Raw genomic sequence first — 26,008 nt, 5'->3', positions numbered from 1 at the left:
TAAACGCAAACTTGAAAAAAAGATCGATTTTTTAAGAATCGATTTTGTAGGCCTCGATTTTTTCGTGAATCGATTCATTAGACTACGATTCGAATCGATTTAAAAATCGATCTTTTTCGTAAAGAATCGCCATCCCTAGCAGTGTGAAGTTGCCTGTACAGACTACAGTGTACAGAATGTCAGAATACAGAAAGCGGAATGTGGTCTGTGGCTGGCACAATAGTTAAGTCGTAGCCTTAAGGGCTTGTCAAGATGACAGTGCGTGTACCCTAATTTTCTTATTGTCTTAATTATTCTTCTAGGTAGGTCCTGACACATTTTAACGGATCAGAAATCAGAATGTTCCCATCATAAAGCAAAGCCAGTTAGACATGATAGAATTAATTTATTACAGCTACATGTGAAAATTGACTCTAAAACTGAATCCTCTTTTTTTGAATATATTTTACTTTAAATATATACAAATAAATAGAGAATTATAGCTAAAAAGGTTGAAATTCGTGCCAGTTATCAGCTACGTTAAAAGGAGTGCTTCACGAAACAAACGCCGCTAAGCAAGTTCCCATGCTTGTAGTTGCTGCAGTCGCGGCCCCGGCAACTACTTTTTCAGGATAACTGCTTTGATGTTTTCTGTGCATTACATCCTTTACACCCTGGAGAATCAAATTCAATAGCATTAAGTAGCTATGTTATATGACGTTACCATATCATTTTGACTTAATTTTAATGCTGTTTGGGTATTACTTGGGGTTGTTATGCAATCAATATTAACATTTGTGTCGCTAAAAAAGGATTTTAAATGGTTTTTTCATTTTTGTATGGAACAGAACTGCTGTTCTCAAAATTTATAGCCTTTATTAGTCAGCCAAGCCAGTCTTATGGTTTCCAGGATTGTAGGCAATATTTTAACTCTTGGTTAATTTAATTTCATCATCTTTATAGTAAATATCAATATCGCGCAATAGTTTTGGTTTTTCCGACTCATTCATCTCAAATTTAGTTTTAAAGATCATACATCTTTCATATTTCCCAACGATTTTGGAAGCAATTATACATATATTATATATACCCAATCTACATACACGATGATGATTGTTTTTAGTTTTTACTCCTCTTTTCATCAGGTGTATAATCTAGGATCAGCTTTAGATGCGGTAAATTTGTGGATTTTTGCAGTTATACTTCTTTTGGCGCGATGGAGAAAAAAGGTGAGAGTGAATTTATACGATGCGCGCGCACACCAACACCTAAATTCGACATTATAAAGTTGGTCTAAGTGGCATGGAAATCGATATTTAGAACACGTGTTCCGTAAGCCGCCCGCGCGGCCAATAATAATAGCAGTAGCAATAGACAGATTAGGGTAAAAAACCGCCTTCACCGGGGAAGGCGAGGACCTTTACTTCGCACTTCGCTCACTCCAGTGAGCTTCCGTCCTGCCCTTCAGGCGATTGACCCCCCCGCGACGGCCCAAGCCGAGGTTCGAGTCTCACAGGAGACGCCCTTGCGCGAGTCGCGGGAAACCCCCCCTTTCCGGCTGAGCTAAGCTCGCCAAACAGCCCGTGCTGAGCTGTAAAGGCCCTTAAGGCCAACAGCGAGATTCCATTCAAAAAAAAAAAAAAAAAAAAAAAAAAAAAAAAAAAAAAAAAAACGTGTTCCGTAACAGTACAATTAAAAAGTGTGAATGAATAAATATTATTTTATTGTTTTTAAATCAATTTCATATAAATAAAGAGCGAAATATTTAGCCTCTTCAAGAACTACAAAAATGAAGTTACGACGCAACATAACAAAAATATAAAATCGCTACATTCTGAAATTGGTACCGAATACATTATTTTTTTTTTATTAAATAATAAAAAGGAAACTTACCGCAACTAATACACCACAACAAAACGGCATAAGCGAAACAAAAAAACTAACTATTGACAAAGCTAGATTGCTAATTTCTTTAACACCCTATTCTGTATGGTAATTTGATAATGAACACGAAGACATGAGAAATGACGCAAAATCGAGAGAAGTTTTAAAAATAATGTACGAAATCAAAATTTAAAATAATTAAAGAGATGAAAAAAATAAAATTTTTCATGTAACAGTCTTTATGGCATGACTACATTATAAAATTTGAGAAACTTATAATCATAAATTTAATCTCTGAATTCACTAAACCATTTCTGTATTTTTTACCAATAGGAAGCCACATTATTTTTTAGTGATTCGCTATAAATAACCTGACATTTTGAAAGGCTTTTATCTAATAGTCCGGTTTGCAAAGTAAGTCGGAGTAAAACGGTCGAACGAAAACGTTTCTTGCAAACGCTGCCTTAACTATAAGATGTATATGAATGAGAGAATTTTTAGAACTTTTTAAGGCCTAAAAAACCATGATTAGACCTGATTTTAAGTAAATGAGATCAAAACTGCCCCATATATCCAGTTTCGCTGATAACTCTAAAGCTTTCTCACAAAAGCACGTGGCTGCTCCTCATGAAATATTAAAACTCATACAAAATATGTAGTACCAATAAAACGAAAGTCGCATGCAGTTAGACAGAAAAAGCCAATAAATAAAATTGTACATACGACATAATAAACACATAAAAATATTCTAGGTGACAAAAGATAGCCTTTCCTTTGTCTATGGCATCCTAAGAACAATATGAACCTTTAACGGGAGGTTAAAGGGATAAAAATAATCGGTCAGTACCTACCTAAGCAACTTGAGATTCGCCGACGATAATTATAGATATTATTTCCACTAAGTGTTGCACAGCTACAAGACATGCTAGACGAATTTACGGTTCGCGCATGTAAATGATGACTTTTGACTTTTGACCATGAGCCAAGAAGGACCAGTCTTCGTCAATTTTCTGAAATCCGATGTTAAGTAGAGTATAAATGAAACAGTCATGCACGCATGAATATTTCCATCAATGTCTATCATATGGATGCCAAACATGTATTTATTTATACATAGAACAAGGGGCAAACGGGCAGGAGGCTCACCTGATGTTAAGTGATACCGCCGCCCATGGACACTCAATGCCAGAGGGCTCGCGAGTGCGTTGCCGGCCTTTTAAGAATTAGTACGCTCTTTTCTTAAAGGACCCTAAATCGAATTGGTTCGGACATACTTCAGTGCGCAGCTGGTTCCACAAAGTGGTGGTGCACGGCAAAAACCAGCCTTGAAAATCGGTCAGTTGTGGAACGGCGGTCGTCGATGTGGTACGGGTGGAATTTCGTATTATGCCTCGACGTCCGATGATGAAACACAGCTGCAGGTATTAATCCGAACACCTCCTCTAAACACTCTCCATGGGAAATGCAGTAGAAGATGCAGAGTGACCCCACATCTCTACTCAACGCCAAAGAATCAAGCCGCTTGGAGAGGGATTGGTCGTCGACGATTCGAACGGCTCTTCGTTGTATACGGTCAAGTGGAAGGAGCTGGTACTGGGGACCCCTCGCCCAGAGATTAGAACAGTACTCCATGATGTGGGTCTGAATTTGCACTTTATATATGTAGTTGCAAGTTTAAATCGTCCGTTTAGTTATTGCCAATATTTTATGGCAGGCGTTGTGTCGTTAAAAAAACCTTTATATACAACTGCGGTAATCTAAATTAGTTTTTACTCACGATAATATATTGTTTATACCAAAACTTACTTACCTTTTGTACCCTTATGTTATTAAATTCTGTCAATATATGCATTGTTAAAACTATATTTGGACCTGAAAATTGATGACTATTAGAATTATCGTTTGCAACTGAAAGCTCCTTTTTTAAACTAAGTATATCTTTTTGATCTAGATATACCTAGGTAAAGTCAAACTAGTCTATGGGTATGTAATATTATGTATATCTAGGTGCAAGAAGTTTCCATAATGCACCGAAGTAAGTTCCTAATTGACTAATATATACTCAATCTTATTAGTTTAAATAGTTTGTCACCGCAAAGTAGGTAGGTAATAGTGATTTTCGTATGTATTTAATACATAGTTATTTAGGTTTAAGACGTTACTCAGCAATAGGTACTTACCATATTTCTTGGAGCAGGAAAACTAATAGAATTCATGTTTAAAACCAAATGGAGTAACTTACGACTAATAATATGTATAATATATTTTACTGAACTTTATTAGACATAACGGGTACTGTTACTGATATAACCCAAAATATTTGTAAGAAATAAATTACTTACTATAAAGTTAAGAAAATCATATTTTACTTATTAATCGCGGACCACCATGACATTCTTGAAAAGAAAAATATAAAAGCTATATATACTTAGTCTGGCCATAAATACTGATACAATTAAAAATAAACAAAATATTACATTTTAATTTGGAATCTGTTATTTTTATATGATTGTCCATTAAGTTTTCTCATTTTGGCGCCAATACTTTGTATAATATTTTGCTATATTAAAATGCAGTGGGGTGATGAAGAGAACCGAATCGCTGTGATTGCATTACCAAAGTAGGTATAAAGCTAAATGCACATTTTAAAACTCTCCATACGCTTGGTATTTGTAAAATATTTGAGTACTGGGCTATTAATAGGTACAATGAGACCTCCTCTATTTGTGACAGAAAAATATCTGGCCTTCCACGTAGTCTTTTTAAGAAAAAGGTGGTCAAAGCAGTAAGGGAAAGAATTCGAAGAAATCCTGTCCGAAAGCAAAAGATTTTATCTCGGGAGACAAAGATAGCACCTAGAACCATGTTGCGTTTTTTAAAAGATGACTTAGGACTTGTAACCTATAAGAGACGTTCTGGTCATTTCTTAAATGATAATTTAAAAAAGAATAGGGTGATAAATCGAAAAAATTACTGAAGCGGTACGCAAAGAGTGGTCACAGAAAAATTTTGTTTACGGATGAGATTTTTTTTACAATCGAGCAACATTTTAACAAACAAAATGACTGTATTTGTGCTCAAAGCTCTAAGGAAGCTTCCCAATAAGTCGCCAGTGTGCAACGTGGGAACTATCCGACTTCAGTGATGGTTTAGTGGGGTATTAGCTATGAAGGAGTGACTGAGTCATACTTTTGTGAAAAAGGTATCAAAACTTCAGCACAAGTGTATCAAGATACCATCGTTGAGAAGGTAGTGAAGCCATTTAACAACACCATTTTCAATAACAAAGAATGGTCCTTCCAACAAGACTCGGCAACGGGTCATAAAGCTCGGTCTACGCAGTCTTGGTTGAAAATGAACGTTTCGGACTTCATCAGCGCTGAAGACTTGCCGTCGTCTAGTCCCGATCTTAATCCGCTAGATTATGATTTATGGTCAGTTTTAGAGAGTATGGCTTGCTCTAAACGGCATTATAATTTGGAGGCCCTAAGACAATCCTTACGATTGGCAGTGAAGATTTTTCCCATGGAATGAGTGCGTGCTTCTATCGATAACTGGCCTCAACGTTTTAAGGACTGTATCGCACCCAATGGAGACCACTTCGAATAAGCTTTTTATATTATAAATTGTTTTTTATTTATGTATTAAACTAACACACTGTAAAAGTAATAAATGTTATTTGCAACAGAAAAAAAAATATTTTTCTTTGTTTCAGTATTTATGGCAAGACTAGGTATATATAATAGTAAAAACAAAACATGATTATTGTGCGCACCGACAAAACGTACTTTTGAAATAGCCTCTACCTACTTCTAGCACGAAATGCGTCCTACTTTACTGGTTAGTGACCCCAGGTGACGTCATAACCTACCTATATTTTATTTAACCTCCCAATCCATAATAACCACTATATTAAATAAAATATCTTCACCATTACCGTATTATAATTTTATCTTACATTTATAAAATAATATTTCAATTTATTTATTGGATCTTATTTCAATTTCCAGTGCCTTAAGACATCATAGCGGTGGCCAGTGATGCAGGGCCGCCATTTTCTTTTAATAGAATATAAATTTTGTAGGACTTTTGTAAAAATTATAACACTATTTATTTTAATAACTATTTACTTAGTATGCCTTATAACAGTAAATAGCAAGGGGTCAAATAATAAAAACGGCCTTTCGCAACATTTCACATTATTTACTTCCATAACTTTATTTCTAACATATTATCCTTACAAAACCCTTCGGAAAAGTGTGAACATACATCTTTACATTAAAATAGAAAGAATACAATTATATCTAAATTTCGTTCCATAAGTACAACAAAAATTTAGTATATATATATATATATATATATCCAGAACACTTCAGACTAACCTGAGATCAGAACAACTAAACTGGTAGCTATTTGATTTAACAAAATTTCAAACGACTGAGGAGAAGGTTTAAAGAATAAAGAAACCCAAGTAGTACACAATATGTAATAATTACTTAATTATCTACTAACTTAACTAATACCTTACGTAATCATAATTGAATTAGCATCTGGATTAATTTCATTCTATCAATTTTACATTTCAGCTATTTTGTGAAAAATTAATAAATTTAAGAAAGACAATAATTTACCATAGTCACGGATTATACATGAGTAAGCAAATAAATAATAATATTACTTAATCGTTATCAAATCTAATATCTAACTTGCACAATCATACACTACATATAGTGTTGATGCAGATCTTAGTTAAATTGCTTTTATTATTTGTGACATACATTAAAATTATGAGATGTCCCACTAGTCACAAATGCACAGTACAATAGGAAAATGATTTGAACAAAGGTCACAAAATATTAATGATCTTACAATAATTAATTTATACACTGATTTACAACTTACTTTTTTGTTATTTAAAAATAACATTTATATTTACTTGACAACTTAAGTTATCAATATACTCTGTTTCAATTCTATGTGTAAGATGCTTATATCAGGTTATTTACAAAATACTGCCTGATTTTGCAAAAGTGCATGGCTGAGAAGCAAATGGGAAAGAATTATCATATTTAGTTTCACATAAGTTGCATTTATTAGTGCTATTTCCCCTTTGCTGTTATAGTAATACCAGACTTGGCAGGTTGAGGTATGATTGTTATCTCATCACTGATCTTTAGGGGCTTAAGCAATGAGTCATTATCGGTGGGCTTTGAGGGGGCTGGAGCACCTTTATTTTTTTCTATAACACGTTTGGCCACCACACTGTGTGCTGAATAAACATGGTTCTCAAATTGCTTGTACATTCCAAATGTTGCAGTGCAAACAGTGCATTTGTATGATAGATGAGCTGGTTTTAGAGTCATGTTGTGATCTCTTGCAACATGGTTCAGTAATTTCCACTGGTATACTCTTCCACACACAGGGCATCTACCTGCATCTTTGCCCTTGTTGGCAGCTTCTTGCATGGAACTTGTTACAAGTCCATGTGAACCCAGCAAGTGTCTTTCCAATCCCTGGTCAGTAAAGAACCTAAACTGGCACTTCTGGCAATTAAGAGGTGGCCGATTATAGATCATTTTAGGGTGTATCTTCACTTTATGAATCCACTGCATGTGATTTCTTAACTGTTCCAAGTCTTTGATGTATCCATCACAAATTTCACAAATAACAAAGTGAGCTTTAGAATTCTGTGATGAGTTTGATGATGAGGGCTGTGGAACCCGTGGAAGAGGAGTGATAGATATTTTTGGAGTTGCAGAATGATTTCCTTGGTTGTTCATTACTGGATAATTGGAAATTGTGGTCCCACTTGGTTGATTGTTATGCATAATCATAACTCCACTTCTAATTATAGGCACTCCTGAGACAGCAGCTCGTGGAGATGGCCCTCCTAGAGGTGGGCGTCCTCTTGGTCTACCAAGTATTGGCATATTAGGTATAACGGAATTAGATATGCTTAGTGGTGGACGTCCCAAAGGACTCAAGCCAATTTGTGTACGGTTAAAGTTTGATTGATATGGGGCCATCATATTATTTCGAGCTCTGGACAACTTTGGTATTTTGGCTGGTGGCTCCCAATCTAATGGTGGTCCCAGATTAAATTCTGGCTTGAACTTTTTAGCACAGGCAATAAGGTGGCGAGCTAATTTTGTTTTACTGTTGTCTTCAAAGTGGCAGCTTGGGCATTGTTGATAAGCAGGAGCTCTTTCTAACCTACCTCTAATGTTATGTTCAGCCTCCATATGAAACAGTATATCATGAGGACTTCTTATTTCAAAGGAACAAGTATTACATTTGTAAATATTGTTCTTCATGTGTGGTGCTTCTAAATGATGTGACATAACAAGCATTGATTCTGTTTTAAAACTACAAAATTCACATTGCTTTTGTTTTAAAGCATAAGGAGCATTGAGTTTCTTACTGTATGCATAATTTTGAGTTAGGGATGCTATAGCTGCTTCTGTGGCACGAGTGCTACGATCAGACTTCTTCTCTTTGTATAATTTACGATTTTGCGTTTTTAATAAGTCACTTTGCACATATTCTTGCACAAGGTTAATTCCAATATTAATGAAGAATTGTCCAAGGGAACAGTCAAAGTAACTATCAGATTTTCCACCTGAACCTTTAGTTATAATTTCCATAGGATCTTTAATATCATCTGTAGTATCCTTATCCTTAATCACTACATTGTCGTCATCACTAGCAACATCATCAGACTCGCTAGAGGATTCTCCATCCCAAGAGTCATCATCATCATCATTTCTACGCCCCCGTCGCTGTTTCTTTGCAACCTTCTCTTTACCGTCTTCAACCTTTTTTTCTTCTTTATCAACTTCCTCATCTTCTACAATTTCACCTTTTTCTATTTTTTCCTTTCTCTCCTTTTCTTTTTGTTCTTTTTCTGTCTTCTCTTTTTCTAATCTTTCTTCATCCTCTTTAGCCTTTAAATCTTCTAATTCTTTTCCTAATTTATCAACAAATTCTCTAAATGGTTTTAATGAAGGTTTCTCATAAACATAAGGTACAATAAATGATGGAGCTTCAACAACAAACATATCATCTGTCAGAGATGGAAGTATGTTTGCCTGTGGAGTTGAAGTGCTGTTATGATTAGCCTTAGAATTACTATTCTTACTGCTGATGGGCGTTATTGTTGTACCTCTTGCAGCAATACTTTGACACAGATTTTGTGCATCAATACTACCAGAATTTATTTTGTTTGATGCAGGTGCAGGCCCTTTTCCAGAAAGAATAGAATTGGTATCAATTATCACAACCGTTGGTTCTTTTTTTGTGTCATCACCATTAGAAGTGCTCTGTTTTGAAGCAAGATCTGCCAAGTTCTTTGTATCGTTTATAACAATAGGTTTGTTTTTGTTCTGAACTTGGTTTAGGGGATCCTCCATATTAACTTCTTCAATATCTGATTCCTCCCCATTTTCCATTGGATCTTCATCTTTAGTTTTATCTCTATCTCTATTACTTTGTTGTGAATCTTCTGAGCTATCATTGGATTCTGTACTAGAATTAGAAGATTCATCATCATTGGTAACTATTTCATCATCACTAGTAATCTCATGAACTTCTGGGCTTATTCCACCTCCTCCATTCTGATTCTGTGCTTCATTATCATTGTCATTATCATTGTCATTATCATTGTCATTTTCATTATCATTGTCATTATCATTTTCATTGTCATTTTCATTTTCTGATTCACTACTTTCACCTTTAGGTTGGCTTCCTTGTGATGTGTCATCATCTCCTTCAGTGCGGTCATCTGAAATGTAAATAAACAATCAACTAAAAGAAGCAGCTTCATCAAAATTATAAAACTTATATTTCTTACAAAACAAAGTTACTAAATAACAAAACTTCTGAAATCTTTGAATATAGTTGTTACTAACTAAAATCCATTAATCCTGTTAAAAATAGTAATAACTAACTCTACAACCACCTATTAAGTTAACTTAATACAAAATATGATCACAACATTTATTATAAGCATACATATTATTAATGTTTAACTAAGAAATTTCTTGTTATTGAACTTTAACAAAATCAAAACATTGTAACATTTTACTTTAAATAATAAAACTAAACATTTAAAGAATTCAAGAGAGAACTGGGATCTTTTTTTTTCAGTGGCCTAAAAAAAAAGTACTCTATAAATGTCCGGCGTCGGCGAAGACGCTAGAAAGGTAAAAAAAATTAGAATATATAACTTAGTAACCTAACGTTAAACAAACGTAAGTTGTTAGTTAAAATTCTTGCCAAATATTGATGACTACGATGCGCATTTGAATGAGCTGTAAGGTAGCAATACTTTTTAGCTTTACTTGGCGTCATTATATCATGTGGAGCATAGACCGCCATATGGGAATCCATGGCTTTGCTCCGAAAAACACTACTTCGCTAGCATAGCGACAAATTTGATATATGTCTTAAAAATTTAATATAATCAAGCGTGTAAACCATATAAACGAACCTGTAGCAGTTGAAATAGACATCATAAGTAGATTTTTAATATAAACTCGAAAAACTAGCGAAAGCCACAATAGCACAGCGGAAACCAAACCAAATCAAGCTGTCATTCACAAAGGCAGAAGTCTCCATTTCCATTTTTGTGTCACTTTCTGCCACAGACGCACATTTTCAAGTTCTATCTAGTACAGGATAAAAATAAAGATTATAGTAAATAATATTTTTTTTATTTCAGTTATATATACAAAAATGCGTTATCTTAGTAATTATAAAACTTCATATTACTGTACAAATAATCCATGGCCAGAACAGTTAGATGCATACAACCAGTTTTAAATATCTCTAAATGTCAATCATAGAGAATTTTATTTATGTTAGTACCGTTTTGACTTTTGACCGCATAAACATTTAATGGTTTAAGAAATTCCTAATCCTATGCTATACAGACTCCGTTCCCAGGAAGCCGTGGTTTGCCAAATTGTCGTTTGGTAAAACTGCCACTTCCACTATAAATTATAATCCGTTTGCGTCTGGTACATAATAGCCTTCAAGCTCATTTGCACAAACTCGGTATTATAACTAGTACCGCGTGTAAGTGTGGCGAGACGAGAGCTATTCTGACTTGAATCATGTTTTCTTTTCTTGTCCTAAGTATGACCATTCTTCCTTATATACTATATAGTATATAAGGAAGAATGACTTTATAGTCTCTGACTGTTCCCCTTCCTACCAATATTTATTTACCTCGATATTTAAATCCCCTTGTATATAGTATTATAAGTATGTTTATTGTAAACAATAACATTAAACTATAATTTTGATTTTTTTATTCCCTTATGTAATTATTATGATTTTTTGTATATTTAATGCGCTTTCAATTATTTATATTATGTCACGATTGGTTTCCTAAGTTTTTATTATGCATAAACTGTAAATAATTAAAACAACAAATTATCCCATACTTGACGCTGGCTAATGCACAAACCGTGCTAGAGCCAAAAACAAATTAAGAAGAAATATTTTTTTCAAGTGTGCATGTCGTGTATTCTAAAATCGAGCATGGTCTTTTTATGGGTCAATGTATAAAAGTCAAATAAAAATATAATCAAACAAAAAAAATTTAATATCTAAAAAATACAAATACTGTTAGTATTAATTTTTACTTTCAGAATAACAGTTAATTTCGTAATAAATTATTTCTTATACATCTATCTTAAATTAAATAAATATTATTTTATGATTTTATTGAGGCAACTTGTCATCTGGCTTTCGAATCACACCTAATTCTTCCGCTGCATTTAGACATTTTTGAGCACATTCCTTTGCTCTTTTGCATTCCTGGTCATCTAGCTTTGTTATTGCCATTAATATTTCCATAACATCAGTCTCAAATACCCTGGCAGCCATATCAATATCTTCCTTAACAATGTTGTACAAAAGATAGGTTCCTCTGTATTGTATTTCTTTATTAGGGTTTGCTAATAAACATCTTAAGGATTCTAACCATGAATCAAGGTCAAGAATTTTTCTGCAACATGTTTTATTTGCAGAGGTCAATACACATAAAGCGCCTGAGGCAGCCATGACCGTATCTATATCTTCCTCCTGGCAAAGTAGAGTTAAGAACTTTGTCTTATCATTATTACCCTCAAAGGTTTTTATCACTTCTTCTGACTGCACTAAATTACATATACATTGTGTTGCAGCTCTTTGCAACATAACATGATCCTCATACATATAGTTTTCAATTTTAGATAATCCCCCTTCCTTAAGTATTCTATTTCGAGTTGTTTCATTCATTCCAGCTAAGTTACACAAAGCCATAAGTGCCTCAAAATTTTCTAAAGCAGTGCAATCGGGATGTAATAATGCTAATAATGGTCTGACTACTTCTAAATTTCTCTGTCCAGGGTATGCAACTTCTGGATTTATTGTTATTCCAATACGTGCTAAGGCTTGAGCAGCCTGTTTCTTACCAGTATTTGTCCCCTCTAAGGCCATTGGAATCAATACTTTTGCTCCTCCTTGTTGTACTACTATACCCCTCAAGTCTTGTAGACTACAAATAGCATTAAACACTCTAGCAATTAACTCTCTTGAATTATGACTTTCAGTTTTAGCTAAGGCAACTAAACCTGAAGTCACACCTGCTTTACATAATATGGTTAATCTTTTATTAACAAAGTCAGGGTCATCTAATTCATGTTGTTCTGGGATATGATGCTTTGCAAATTTCGCTAGCTCAAGCATTTCAGGCATTATTTCTTGTTTTTCATATGCATTACACAAATTGACCAGTGTTGTAACAACACCGTAAAGACAAGACTGATCACCGGTTTTTGCAAGCTCTATAAGTGAATTCAGAGCAGCTTTATCTTCGACTAATTTCTCCTTTACATCTGCATCTAAAGTAAGGTATGAAAGGCCTTCAGCTGCCCATTTTCTCATATCTTTATCTTTAGCTGGGTTAATAAGAAACTTTCTACAGGCATCTGCTAATTTTGTAGTTGAACCATCTGCAAATGGACGAATAGATGCATCATCTCCACCAAAACTACCAATTTTGCATAAGCCAACCAGAGCTCTGACTCTAACGGCATCATTTTTACAAGTATATAATTTTTTTAAGATATCAACACCTTTGGTAATAATAGCTTTTGCTTTATCTTTTTTAGATGCAGCAGCAATAAGGCATTCACAAGCAGTTTTTTGCTGTAATGGATCATCAGTTTGAGCCATAACTAAAATCATTTCTATGATTCCCTCCTTTGATATAACATAATTCCCAACATCAAGAGGTCCTCTTAGCAGTGATGTGATAGCAACAGTGACACGGACTTTGGACTCAAGGTCTGGTGTCAGGAGTTTGTTTTTAACAAAATCATCAACTTGTTCATTAAATTTTTCTCTAGCTTCATCATAATACATGTTTTCATATATCTTGGCAAGGCAAGCTGCAGCAATTGTCCTTGATGATGGAGTTATATTCATAGCTGATTCATATTTGTACTCTTCTAACTCACTACATACCTCTAGTAATCGCTGTAAGCCTCTTATTTCAATAAATCTTTCAGACCAATTAAGAGCAGTATAATGACAATTTCTCATTACTAACTCTATAATAGCATCTCTTGCTAGACCAGTGATAACTCTATTAGTTATGGAATAAGTTAAGCAAGTAAGTAGGGTGTCTATTGAAGATTTATGTTCTTCACACAATTTTTTATCAGGTTTTGTTTCCTTTTTACTATCCATCCCAGAAAATGTGTTCAGTATGGTCTGAAGACAGTACTGGGCTGCATTTACAATTTCTTCTTTGTCACTATCAATTATTTCTAAGAACCAAGGCACACCAACTACATTAATTACACTAATTGTTCTCTGCACATTACCTTTACATAGCTGGCTAATGACACGGATTGAATTTATGTATATTTCAGGATGTTTTTCATTTTTAATTAATTGTTGTATTTTATGAATGATACCATTTTTCAACATAACTTCAGCAGCTGCATTTTCTTTAGATAGAACTAGAAGATTAGTCATTGCCTTTTCACGCTTATCAGTATCAGCAGTAAATTCAAAGGCCAACTTGAACATTTGGTCAACCTTGTTACTGGTTTGAGCGGCGGTTCTTGCTCTTTGTTCAACAATTGCATGTAAGCGGCCTAACATAGGCTGTATAGCCTTATTTGTAGGATCTACTGTAAATATTGTTTTGGCATCTCTGTAGGCCTCTTCAAAGCGTTGCAGGTATTCAAATGCTTGCGCACGCCTGAACAAAGCTTTTGGATCTTCCGGAATTATATCTAAAGCTTCATTACAATCTTTGATGGTTTTCTCATATTCTTTTACTTTTAGATAGGCAGCAGCTCGATTCTTTAAGTATGTGGCCATATCGCGACTGTCTTTTGTAGCAATATTAATCGCTTTGGTGTATAGGGACAAGGCAAGTTCGTAATCTTCTGATTTAAAGGCATCATTACCTTTGTTTTTGTAGTTTTCTGCCTCTTCTACTTGATCCATTTCTAATATTATAATATGACTTCTTCACACTGAACTTGTATATTGATAAGCTTTCAGGCCACATAAGAATTTTCTGGTACTATCTCGTGCTTAGCATGGCTAAGTTTATATATAGAACATTTATTTTCGTAACCCTATCCAGTATCCTACTCCAACACATTCCCTTTGACCATATAATAAATGAATCTGTGTTTTCAATAACGCCAAAGTAATGCATGATCTGTGAAAGCAGAGATTGCCATAGATAAGTATAGAGTTGGATATACCTGCGGTATATTGTCTGTGCAGCTTTTTTTAGTGCCAACATATTCTTCTTTATAATTATTAAAACAACGAATTATAAAAATCTCATACTTGACGCTGGCTATTGCACAAACCGTGTTAGAACCAAAAAAAAAGACTTAGAACGCAACATTGGCGTCTATTGCAAGGCAAGTCTATTGGTGCACAGCTGGGGATCGAACCTTCGACCTCAGGTATGAGAGTCGCACACTGGAGGCACTAGGCCAACACTGCTCACTACTCACTTTATAATAACAAAAAAAATAGAATAACATCACTCAATTAAGGATTAAAATCACTTTATCAATCTTAATTTTATACTTGGAAAATTGGAATGATAATGGCACTTATAAAAGTAGACTACGTCTCCAACTAAAATTTTGATTGAATTAGAGAGTACGACATACATAATACTTAACAATTATTTAGATTATAATATTATACACATATTAAAATGAATAATATTGCGTGGAGCACTGGCACAAATGAATAATATTCTATAGACTACACGGTCAGCTGCTGCAAACTAAAGGCGCCGCCATATAGGCCTTGACTGCTATCACTATGACTGAGGGTCTTTCACTTTATCCCTACTCCGCGGCCGACCGTGACGCGACATGCAACACACAGATGAAAAAGTTTGAGTCGATGTAATAAAAGTTGCACTTTAAAAATGGATACGGTTTGTTCGTTATCATCTCAGACAGGTGAAGGAAGTCGTAAACGAACACATTATTTGCGCCTTTGTCGGCAGTGAACAAAAATTAAGAAATAGATGTGGGTTAAGCGGTGATTATTGTCAGTGCGAAAGCTTATGCAATGTGGAAGATGAGTCAATTTAAAAAAATAGATTACTTCAAAACCTATTTATAATATATTGCTTTGCTTAATAAAATAAACCTATAATAATAGTTCACGTAATACCTTCAACCATCAACAACTTACAAGCCAATTCAAGTAATACCAAAGCTACAGTAATTAATACAGATTCCAATATTAATTACTGTAGGCCGCACTGAATATGTTTCTACTGATGTTTCCCCTTATTTATTTATTTATTTATTTATTTACACTTCGTTGCTAAAGAAATACAAATAAATAACACAAAATATTAAATTACAAGGGATGCAACGGGCGGCCTTATCGCTAACAAGCGATCTCTTGCAGGCAACCCTAGTAAGAAAAGAAATAAATAAAAATAAAAAAATTATGGGTGCAAGAAGTGCAGAAGTTATATAAAAAACAAAATAAATTTATATTAATATATAGAACCTTAATCTATTAATAACTATATATATTATAATAACTAACTAAAATAAATCTTACAAATTCAAGAATAGCAAATAGAGAAATACATTTACAAAACGAACAGGAGATACAAGAATTACACAGGTCACGATTGATCAGGATATGATAAGGTTAGGAAATATTTATATAGAAGAGTTTTAAAAGACGATAGGGAGGAAGCCAATCGTATAGACTCAGGCAGCTTATTCTACAGCCTAATGGCGGAAATCCTAAATGAATTGCCTATGAAGGAAGAGCTGTGGGATGGAATTTCCAATAGACATCTATTGGAAGAGCGTAGCGTATAGTTAGAAGGACCTAAGAATTTGAAATTATTTTTGAGATAAGAAGGGGTTTTGGGATTGAAAAGAATTGAATATAGAAGCTGAAGAATATGAGCGTCACGTCTAAGTCGAATAGGTAGCCACCCCAGCTGCCTGCGGTACTTAGATACATGGTCATATTTCCTAAGACCAAATATGAAACGTATGCACAAGTTCTGCAGGCGTTCGAGCTTGTTGAGTAGCTCTTCATTCATATCGGAGGTGCAGGAGTCCGCATAGTCGAGAATAGGAAGCAGAAGAGATTGCGCTAACATAGTTTTAGTGCGGATAGGAAGGAAATTAGAAATTTATACATTATTTTTTTTATACAATTATTTAATACATCTTCAACGTTTACAATGTTCACTTAAAGACGGGACCGTTGTACCATCCATACCATATGATCACCGGAAGTGTAAAGCGTATAAGAAACAGGTGCGTAGTTGGCTCTTCTGATTATAAAGATGCCAATAATTTTCTTACCTGCAATATTTTGGAAGCAAAAAAGTTAAGTCTTCATCCCGACTTTCAGCGTAACAAGAATGGGGGTTCCCTGTTGACTGGAGTGTAGAAGTTCAACAAAATGTATCGTAGCTATAGGCTGCGGCAAAATACTTAAAATGACGTTTGAACCGCAAGGCGAAAATTGATACCATTTGATGGGCAAGTTTTACCAAGAAGGATTTTTATGTGCTAATTATAATGTGTAGCTATATAGCGTAAGAGCGTTTTCACATTATCCGATCCGATATCGGTGTCGGACGCCGATCCGATATCGGGGAAAGTAAAATGTATGAAATATGTACCTGTCTTTCATATTGTCCGGCCCGATATCGGATATCGGAGCCGACACCGATATGCTGGCGGCACTATCGGACACCTGTGAGCCGTCGGGCGATAATGTTTGTATGTGTGCTATACGTGTATCTAAATTGTCTCTGTGTACGTAGACCCCGTTGCGTGGCGGCCATTGTTTACAGTTTGGTAGTCATCATGGCGTCGTCTTCATTTAAATACGATATAATATAATAATATAAATACAATATAATGAGATGAATTAGCAAATAATTGAATGTCTATCGTATGAGTGAATCCACATTCACTCATACGAAAGTAATTAAAAAACTTGCTAGGTGCTTTTTGTAGCTTGCTAAAAAGAGTATAAAAAGCTCCCTCTGAATATCTAGCTTCCACGATGGGATGTATCCAATACTGTCTGTGAACAGATCTTTTTTTGCGTCTTAAATATAATAGATACAGCAAATAAAGTTTTCTATTATAGTCTGCCATGATGACCTGCCCGCACTAAGCTTATAGAGCAAATGGCCGTATCGGAACGATTTTGTCAGAAATATGTGAAAATAGCATATGGTGTCGGCTAATCGGATATCGGTTATTGGGTCCTACACCGATATCGGATCGGATAATGTGAAAACGCTCTAATTGTAGACTTAACGTAATGTATATTACGAAGATTATCGAGACTTTTCACAGATTTCGGAGCATTATAGATTGCGTTTAAGGTTTGACTTCCACTCTCTAATAATCTCTGGACCGAACAATTTTCTTACTCAAATGCTGCAGCTACTTCATCCAAATTTGTCAGTTACTCAAAGTAATAAAAAAAACATATGTGCAATTCACACATGGTAGAAGTGAAACCTTCAAAAACATTTTTTTTATTATTAATCATATATAAATTAATCATTTTCCATTATCTAAATGTGTGTGTTCTTTTAAAACAGTATATTTTAATGATAAATTTTAATTTATAAGTTTAATATAAATTTTTAATTTGGGAAAAACTAAAACATCGAAAGTTTGAAATTCGATCAAATGAAAAAGCGGCAGTAAAGAGAGGCTGTATAATGCCTGCTATCTCATTTTCTCCCACGTTAAATCATATGATGAATTGATGTTTCTGTCTCTCTTTACCGCTGCATCCGGTTTGAAATCACGACGATTCGAAAGAAGTTTATCTATCTCATTTTCTCCCACGTTAAATCATATGAATTAATGTTTCTGTCTCTTTTTACTGTCGCTTTTTCGTTGCATCCGGTTTGAAATCACAACGATTCTAAAGAAGTTTCACTTCAAAAATTTACAAATATTTATAATCAATTGATTTATCGATAGTCCATCAACTATATATGGACATATACGTTTTCGACCGGAGGCACCGGTTGACCTGAAGTGATGCTGTGACCGCGCGCTCTTCACCCTCTATCTCGAAAACGATTCACCGTATGCAATTTTTTTTACAAAATTTGTAGAGAATTTGATACTCTACAATATTGATAATAAATACAAATAGCAAAACTCATAACAAAATAGGAAATGAGATATTTACAAAAAAATACTACCATAATATGGTACATATTATGTAGGTTTTGAGACAACTTTTAGGGTGTCAATATACAAGTATTTACAGACTTACAGCTAGGTATCTCGAATTCCGAAGTGAACTTACTATAATGACTGGACTATAACTTTTACTTGAAACTGGCATATAATTATAACAATTGCCATAAAAAAAAAGTATGATTGTTTTTTTTACCGCTGCTTAATCTGTAAGAATATTAGGTATTTCATATCTGTATCGCTAGAAGTAATAGTGTTCTTTTTTATTATCTGTATCTGTAGTTCTTCCTCGGACCTCGAGTTTCATTTATTTCAGCATAAAATCTTTTCAAGACGTGCAAATATTTGGAAGAATTTGTTAATTTCTATTAAGAAATGGCAGCGATAAGTTTATTAAACCCCAAGGCTGAATTTGCCAGGGCTGCACAAGCATTAGCCGTTAATATATCAGCAGCAAAAGGTATTCAAGATGTGATGAAAACTAACCTAGGACCAAAAGGAACATTAAAAATGTTAGTAACTTTACAAATTTGGTACTTACAGTAAACGACTTATATGTTAACAGTTATTTGTGCCATTTTGTCTTTCTCGAAACTCGATCGTTAAGATCTTATGTTGAATATACAAAAATAAGACAATAATAGTAACATGCGGTGCGTCGGTTCAAGTCACGAGTTCTGTGATCCTATTGCAAATAGTTTGGAATTTTCTGTCTTTTTTTCTGAATTGTCTATAATGTCTGTTTTTCTATGAATTGTTAAAAATAACGCATTTATAACGAGCATAAATGTAACAGCGTAATTAAAAACATACTTTAAAAACTTACTTTTGTAGATATATTATAATGGTTTTTGTATAATAAAGGTTAGTATCTGGTGCTGGTGACATCAAGATAACTAAAGATGGAAATGTTCTTCTGCATGAGATGCAGATTCAGCATCCAACAGCTTCTCTTATTGCTCGAGCTTCTACTGCTCAAGATGACGCAACAGGTGATGGAACCACTTCTACTGTCCTCTTGATTGGAGAACTTTTGAAGCAGGCTGATATTTATATTAGTGAAGGTAATTATTTCATTATACAATCTTGTACAGTATATGTATGTAAAATATAACATTAATGCAGGACAAATGCAAATATAGGGATTTTATAAGCAGCCTTTACAGATTTAATTATTTATGGATCGTGAAACTGGTAGTTTTAAGAGCCATTGATAAACATTTTTTTTTTAAATATGAGTTCTCATGTTGAGAAACATGTCTTGGCTGTTAACCATGGTCACCAATAAATCGCCAGCTCATTAGGTTTCTAGAGAACCACAAGCTGAAGCCTCTGCTATATTGTGAAATTTTGTGACTTGTACTTCCAGCTTTTTGACCGATCAAGGTTGCCAATACAGGAGAATGTTCAGATTTTAAACCATGAAAGTTTAGGGTCCGACAGGGCTGGGTCATATCCCGTATATCATGACCCTATTTCGTGGTTGATTATTATTATTCTCATCAATAAATAAGTTACAAACAAAATAAATAAACAATGGTCCATATTGCAAAGATTATTCTCGATATTGTCATAAATGCGGACGTATCAATCGATAAATATAAATAAGTCAATTATTTATAATTTATCAAATTTTCATGCTCAAAAATCGTTTCATTAAAAATAATTTTTTGATACAGAATGTCCATCTCTAATAACCAATAGAAAAGTAGATAATGGACATTTTGTTTACATATTTCAATACATTATAAAAACAATTTTTTTTTAAACTTTGATGCAACAACTGCAGCAACAATCACTTGGAGATGTTCCAATCAAGGCCCCCCGACACTTACATAATCAGTATCATGAAATTCGTGTATTTATTTCTAAGTTGTTACCCCTGTTTCATATCAACTTAAGTACATTCATCCAGCTAAGTTGATATGCAGAAGAAACAGCTATCTGGACGATAGCACTAGAGTTACTCTTTACATTGGCCGGGCAGTTATTAACGGGCAAAGTAACTTCTGTCTGAAGTCAAAACTCTGTCATTGTGAGTGGCCATAGGCAGCAGTATCACTTGACATAAGGTGAGCCTGATGCAACGCGCGTTTACCGCCCATGAGAAAATCTAAATCTAGGCATGCATCTCAGTAAATGAAACTGGATCCAGCACCTCAATGTGCCAAAAAATTCATTGCCTACCATTCGGGAGAACAGTAATGTCATAAACAAACTGCCATCAAGATGGCAAAATTGGTACTATAATTTGGGCACCTCTATTAATTGAAATAAATATTACAACATTTTTTTATATTTTCATACAAATCTAATATTTTAGGACTTCATCCAAGAATTGTTACTGAAGGCTTTGATTTAGCAAGAAATAAAGCTTTAGAAGTGCTTGATAGCATGAAAGTACCAATTGAGGTGAAAAGAGAGAATCTTTTGGATGTTGCCCGTACTTCTTTAAAAACAAAGGTAAATTTAACTAATACATTATGGACAGAAAATGCTTGCACTTTTGAGGTAAGACACACAGTCAAAAATATAGACTTACACAAGGGAGTATGTATATAAATATTACCCTTTTCAGTAACAAAGTTCTTTCAAAAACAATAGTTTTGACTTGCCTGCTTACTACATAGTACATACATAATTTACAGTATATTTTTGTCATATGTTTCTAGGTACACCAAAACCTCGCTGATGTATTAACAGATGCCTGTGTAGATGCTGTTCTGTCCATCTATAAGCCAGGAAAAAGTGTAGATCTGCACATGGTTGAATTGATGGAAATGCAACATAAAACTGCCACAGAGACGTCCTTAATCAAAGGTAGGTAGTATATTACTGCCCATATGCCAAAATATTGCAGTATAAGACTGACTGTAATCTATTTTTAATTAATTTTTCTTTTATATAAGGCCTGGTGATGGATCATGGTGCTCGTCATCCTGATATGCCTAAGCGTGTGGAAAATGCTTACATACTGACTTGTAATGTCTCTCTTGAATATGAGAAGACTGAAGTCAACTCTGGTTTCTTCTACAAGTCTGCTGAAGACAGAGAAAAACTTGTTGCTGCTGAGAGAGACTTTATTGATCTTAGAGTAAAAAAGGTTAGTTTAATTTTAAATTATACTATAGTTTTTTTTAGTTTTGACTAGGTATAAAACTATCATATTTTTTCTAGATTATTGCTCTTAAGAAAAAACTCTGTGATGGTACAGACAAATCCTTTGTTGTTATCAACCAGAAAGGAATTGATCCTCTCTCACTAGATGTGTTTGCAAAGGAAGGAATTATTGCTCTGCGGAGGGCAAAACGCCGTAATATGGAACGTTTAGCACTCGCTTGCGGTGGCTCTGCTATGAACTCAGTCGACGATTTGACAGAGGAATGCCTTGGATATGCTGGATTAGTTTATGAACATATCCTTGGTGAAGAGAAATACACATTTGTTGAAAACTGCAAGAACCCACAATCTGTTACAATTCTTATCAAAGGCCCAAACAAGCACACACTCACGCAGATCAAGGACGCCATCCGTGATGGTCTCCGTGCAATTAACAATGCTATTGAAGACAAATGTGTTGTGCCAGGAGCTGCAGCATTTGAAATTAAAACTAATTTGGAACTCCAGAAATACAAGGATACTGTCAAGGGAAAGGCTCGGCTTGGAATCCAAGCCTATGCTGAAGCTCTTCTTGTTATTCCAAAGACTCTAGCTGTAAATTCTGGTTATGATGCCCAAGATACTATTGTGAAGTTGCAAGAGGAAGCCCGTTTGAGTCCCGATCCAATTGGCTTAGATCTTAACAGTGGAGAAGCAATTAAACCCACAGATATGGGTATCTATGATAATTATATTGTAAAGAAACAAATACTTAACTCGTGCTCTGTAATTGCAAGTAACTTATTACTTGTTGATGAAATTATGAGAGCTGGAATGAGTAGTCTTAAGGGTTAGGTTACTTTCTGCAGTTATAATGGTTTTTATAGTATTAACTAATTTCTTTGTCTGAATATATTAATATTAACTATAATTAATTTAATTCTTTTCTTGAAAATATTGTATAAGAAACTAAATTTTTAATAGTTACACAAGTGCTATTTTTGCGATTCGACCTTAAAACTTATGTCAAAATAAATTGCTTTTTAACATATGGCTATTTTATTGAACATAGAAAACTCATTCCGATACAATCATTTATTTTTCACAAAAATACAATGAATTTACAGTAGGAACAACAAAGCATTAAACAAGACTAATCAATTTACCAGTATATTTGCAGTGAAAACATATTCACTAATAAATGGCAATTTTTTGTAAAACTGAATTTGCAAGGATGTTATATAATCATAAGTCAAGCCTCTTTGAATCTTTATATTTACTAGTTTCATTCATGATAAATTAAATGAAGTTAGTTACAATATATTCTTTCACAATACTTACCAATTAAATAATAATCAACTGAAAATTTTGACAAATAATTTCTTTAAAATTATTAACATTTTTCATTAACCTACATACAACATTTATTAAATTAACATTAAACAATTATTTTAAAATTAATTACTATGACATATTTCAGACCAAATTTAAACAAAAAATATATAACTGGAGAAGTCTTAACAACATTACTGCTAATTATATTCACTAAATGATTATTATGTCGTTCTGAGGTCTTTTCTTCTTCACCCATAGAAATGATATCCTTATACTTGTGCCAGTCCAACCACTGATTTTTAATTATTAATTATTTTTAAAATAACTTAATGTTACAGTCAGATTTAACAAAAATAATATAAATTAAATGAAATGCTTAAATTATCACAAAATTAAGTGACTAGCTACTTAAACTATTGAGATAAAAACTATTAAAAAGTAACAAAACATTAAAGTATAAAAAAATACATTCCTTAATACATATAAACAAAGCATATATGTAACTATATTTTTGATACTTAGGAAATCAAGAAAATATTTGGTCATTATTTGTTCTTTCAGAAAAAGATCCGTTTAATTACATTGTTTGGTGGATATAGCTGCTCTCTCTTGAAGATCAATGGTAGCTAAGTTAATAGATGCAACAATCCCATGAAGTACGGAGATTAATGTCTTTACCAGAGCTACAGGGGCTGACAAGATAGCAATCAAAGGAAAAATTCCCAGACCCAAGACTGAAACAAAGATTAAAATTTTATAAACAAGCATGCTTAACTTACCATTAATATGCTATTTTATGAAAAAAACAATCATACATTTTTCATTATCATGTGTTTCTAAAGTTTATTTTTCTCATATATGTTAAAATTAAATTAAGGCTATTTAACAATTACAGTCAAAACTGTTTTTTAAGACAACATCATTTAGAATAATGTACCAGTTATATTGACCAAAATTAAAGATCCCGATTGAATTCTATTTTAATAGGTTCTTATGACCAAGCATTAGTGGTCCCTTTGATATCTTAACAGATTTTTCTGTACTTTTCTTCAACAATTTGTTTTTCACAGGGTATTAAATTTACCTACTCTTATAACTCTTGATTCAGTTAAACCTTGAACTCAATAGCCTTTAAGAATAATAAACTCCTGCTTCAAGCAATCATTTAAAGTTGTTGTTACAGTAAGTACACTTAATTGTAAATAATAATTTATAATTATAAAACTTCTTACTTGTAAAGCCAGTGTAGAAATAGCTGACATACAATGCTGCATAGAAAGCTTCATTTCCAGCACACATTAAGAATAGAATGGTTTTGTTAGTATAGTATAAATGCATAACAGGGTTTTCCGACATATCTATAAACTTGTGGGAAGTCTTTCCTTGCAATATTGTTGAATGCAAATAGAGCCAATGGCAACAGATATCAATAATCATAGATATTTGAAACCAAAAAGTGTATTTAGGATAAAAAGTTGCCAATGTCATCATAAGAGCAGCTGTTCCTGCCCTATCAGTAAGTTGATCCAACATACCACCAAATTTAGTACCTGTAAATTAAACATATACATTTAAAAATGCAATGTCTATTTTTTAAATTTATTTATTATATTTTGCTCAAACTGATAACATTTTACCAGTTGCATATTATTCATACAAATAATTCTAGTCTGAACCAATCACCAACGCTTATATCGCTAATTCGATAAGTAACAGAATTACATATACAAATTATATACATAACACACTTACTCTGATTAAGATACCGTGCTGCATGACCATCGATCGCATCAAGGAGAGCCGATACTATGTAGCAGGTAACAGCTAACGCACAATGTGTGGGCATATAATAAAACGATAACACGGCAAGAATTATTCGAGCATATCCTGAAATGTGACAATTTATCATTTAAGCTTAATAATTAACAATTAAAGTAACAAAGTTGTTCCATTGACAAAAATTACAAACCTATAATATTTGGAACAAACAAAAAAATATTCTCTTTAGTTTCAGCCATTGTATTACACAATTTTTTCAATTTCTAATTGGTAAAAGTGCTTAGTAATTGCTGCGCAGTTAATAGGTAAGGTACACACCCTATTTAATAACAAATAAATCGGATATCGGAATCCTGAAGCTTCAAGCTTGACAAAAAATTACTTTTGACAGGCGCTCTCTTTTTTTAAGTAATTGGTTCTGGTAACGAGAACTTTAAGCCAAAGATATACTAGAGGAGTGTAGCGAGTAGCGACTACCGAAACCGAATACCGATATTTAATTATTACTAATATGAGTTATTCGAGTGATCATTAATGTAGGTTGGTGAATTCTGTTTCTTTTGTAATTGTTTTTTTTTAGACCAAATTGATTTATATATATATTTACAACAATATATCAACTACATCACCTAATTGATAAAAATATATCTAATAACTAACCTTAAATTTTAATTATTAAAAGATATTATTAAAAGGAGTCCCTTTAGGCAAGGTTCCGAAGATACTAGCAGCGTTCCCCCTTTGAATAGCTAGACTAATTCTTTGTGCGAGGTAGCTGCCAGCTCTTCGTTCTCCTGTGATGTCGACTAACCTTTTTGATAATTCCCTAAAATATTATATGTCAATACCAATTCTTAAAAGGCCGGCAACGCACTCGCGAGCCCTCTGGCATTGAGGGTGTCCATGGGCGGCGGTATCACTTAACATCAGGTGAGCCTCCTGCCCGTTTGCCACCTGTTCTATAAAAAAAAAAAAAAAAGATGTTCATCGTTAACAATTATGACTTTCAACATTCAACTAGTTAGTAATCATAAACATATTTTATACGTCCCGCAATAAAAACATATCCTTTTTTTCAAAATTTTATGTACATATTTATATTGAACATTTAATTGTCTATGAAGAATTTATACTTAGTGTTGCTGGCTGAAAATAATAAATATCAGGAT

General features: G+C 33.6%; 4 protein-coding genes across 4 annotated transcripts; 1 reads left to right on the top strand and 3 right to left on the bottom strand.

The window, feature by feature from the left end:
- Positions 1–6,045: 6,045 nt before the first annotated feature.
- Positions 6,046–10,490, bottom strand: LOC110991454 (MOG interacting and ectopic P-granules protein 1). The gene is made up of 2 exons (XM_022256814.2): positions 10,352–10,490; positions 6,046–9,643 (listed from the first exon to the last, which is right to left on the bottom strand). Exons 1-2 carry the CDS (start codon positions 10,374–10,376, stop codon positions 6,963–6,965), a joined length of 2,706 nt encoding a protein of 901 aa, XP_022112506.2. The 5' UTR covers positions 10,377–10,490; the 3' UTR covers positions 6,046–6,962.
- A 1,013-nt stretch (positions 10,491–11,503) lies between these two features.
- LOC110991453 (protein unc-45 homolog B) lies at positions 11,504–14,818 on the bottom strand. Its single transcript, XM_022256813.2, has one exon. The coding sequence runs from the start codon at positions 14,371–14,373 to the stop codon at positions 11,590–11,592; it is 2,784 nt and encodes a 927-aa protein (XP_022112505.2). The 5' UTR covers positions 14,374–14,818; the 3' UTR covers positions 11,504–11,589.
- A 4,068-nt stretch (positions 14,819–18,886) lies between these two features.
- Positions 18,887–22,774, top strand: LOC110991426 (T-complex protein 1 subunit zeta). The gene is made up of 6 exons (XM_022256782.2): positions 18,887–19,138; positions 19,491–19,690; positions 20,950–21,089; positions 21,299–21,446; positions 21,536–21,729; positions 21,804–22,774. The coding sequence occupies exons 1-6, from the start codon at positions 19,002–19,004 to the stop codon at positions 22,578–22,580; spliced, it is 1,596 nt and encodes a 531-aa protein (XP_022112474.1). The 5' UTR covers positions 18,887–19,001; the 3' UTR covers positions 22,581–22,774.
- An 828-nt stretch (positions 22,775–23,602) lies between these two features.
- LOC110991425 (CDP-diacylglycerol--inositol 3-phosphatidyltransferase) lies at positions 23,603–25,212 on the bottom strand. The gene is made up of 4 exons (XM_022256781.2): positions 25,030–25,212; positions 24,813–24,947; positions 24,293–24,610; positions 23,603–23,794 (listed from the first exon to the last, which is right to left on the bottom strand). Exons 1-4 carry the CDS (start codon positions 25,076–25,078, stop codon positions 23,634–23,636), a joined length of 663 nt encoding a protein of 220 aa, XP_022112473.2. The 5' UTR covers positions 25,079–25,212; the 3' UTR covers positions 23,603–23,633.
- Between the last annotated feature and the right edge of the window lie 796 nt (positions 25,213–26,008).

Source organism: Pieris rapae, chromosome 14 (assembly GCF_905147795.1).
Source record: "Pieris rapae chromosome 14, ilPieRapa1.1, whole genome shotgun sequence".
Lineage (NCBI taxonomy): Eukaryota > Metazoa > Arthropoda > Insecta > Lepidoptera > Pieridae > Pieris > Pieris rapae.
The sequence above is the reverse complement of the archived record's forward strand: the minus strand, read 5'-3'. Positions and strand labels throughout refer to the sequence as shown.

Excerpts from the sequence above, each read along its gene's own strand:
- LOC110991454 (XM_022256814.2), bottom strand. The coding sequence starts at position 10,376 with ATGATGTCTATTTCAACTGCTACAG. Across the intron at positions 9,644-10,351 it reads GTCTATTTCAACTGCTACAG|ATGACCGCACTGAAGGAGAT; the intron begins GTTCGTTTATAT and ends TTTACATTTCAG.
- LOC110991453 (XM_022256813.2), bottom strand. The coding sequence starts at position 14,373 with ATGGATCAAGTAGAAGAGGCAGAAAACTACAAAAACAAAGGTAATGAT.
- LOC110991426 (XM_022256782.2), top strand. The coding sequence starts at position 19,002 with ATGGCAGCGATAAGTTTATTAAACCCCAAGGCTGAATTTGCCAGGGCT. Across the intron at positions 19,691-20,949 it reads TGATATTTATATTAGTGAAG|GACTTCATCCAAGAATTGTT; the intron begins GTAATTATTTCA and ends CTAATATTTTAG. Across the intron at positions 21,090-21,298 it reads GTACTTCTTTAAAAACAAAG|GTACACCAAAACCTCGCTGA; the intron begins GTAAATTTAACT and ends ATATGTTTCTAG.
- LOC110991425 (XM_022256781.2), bottom strand. The coding sequence starts at position 25,078 with ATGGCTGAAACTAAAGAGAATATTTTTTTGTTTGTTCCAAATATTATA. Across the intron at positions 24,948-25,029 it reads GTTTGTTCCAAATATTATAG|GATATGCTCGAATAATTCTT; the intron begins GTTTGTAATTTT and ends GTCACATTTCAG. Across the intron at positions 23,795-24,292 it reads TTTCTACACTGGCTTTACAA|TCTTGGGTCTGGGAATTTTT; the intron begins GTAAGAAGTTTT and ends TCTTTGTTTCAG.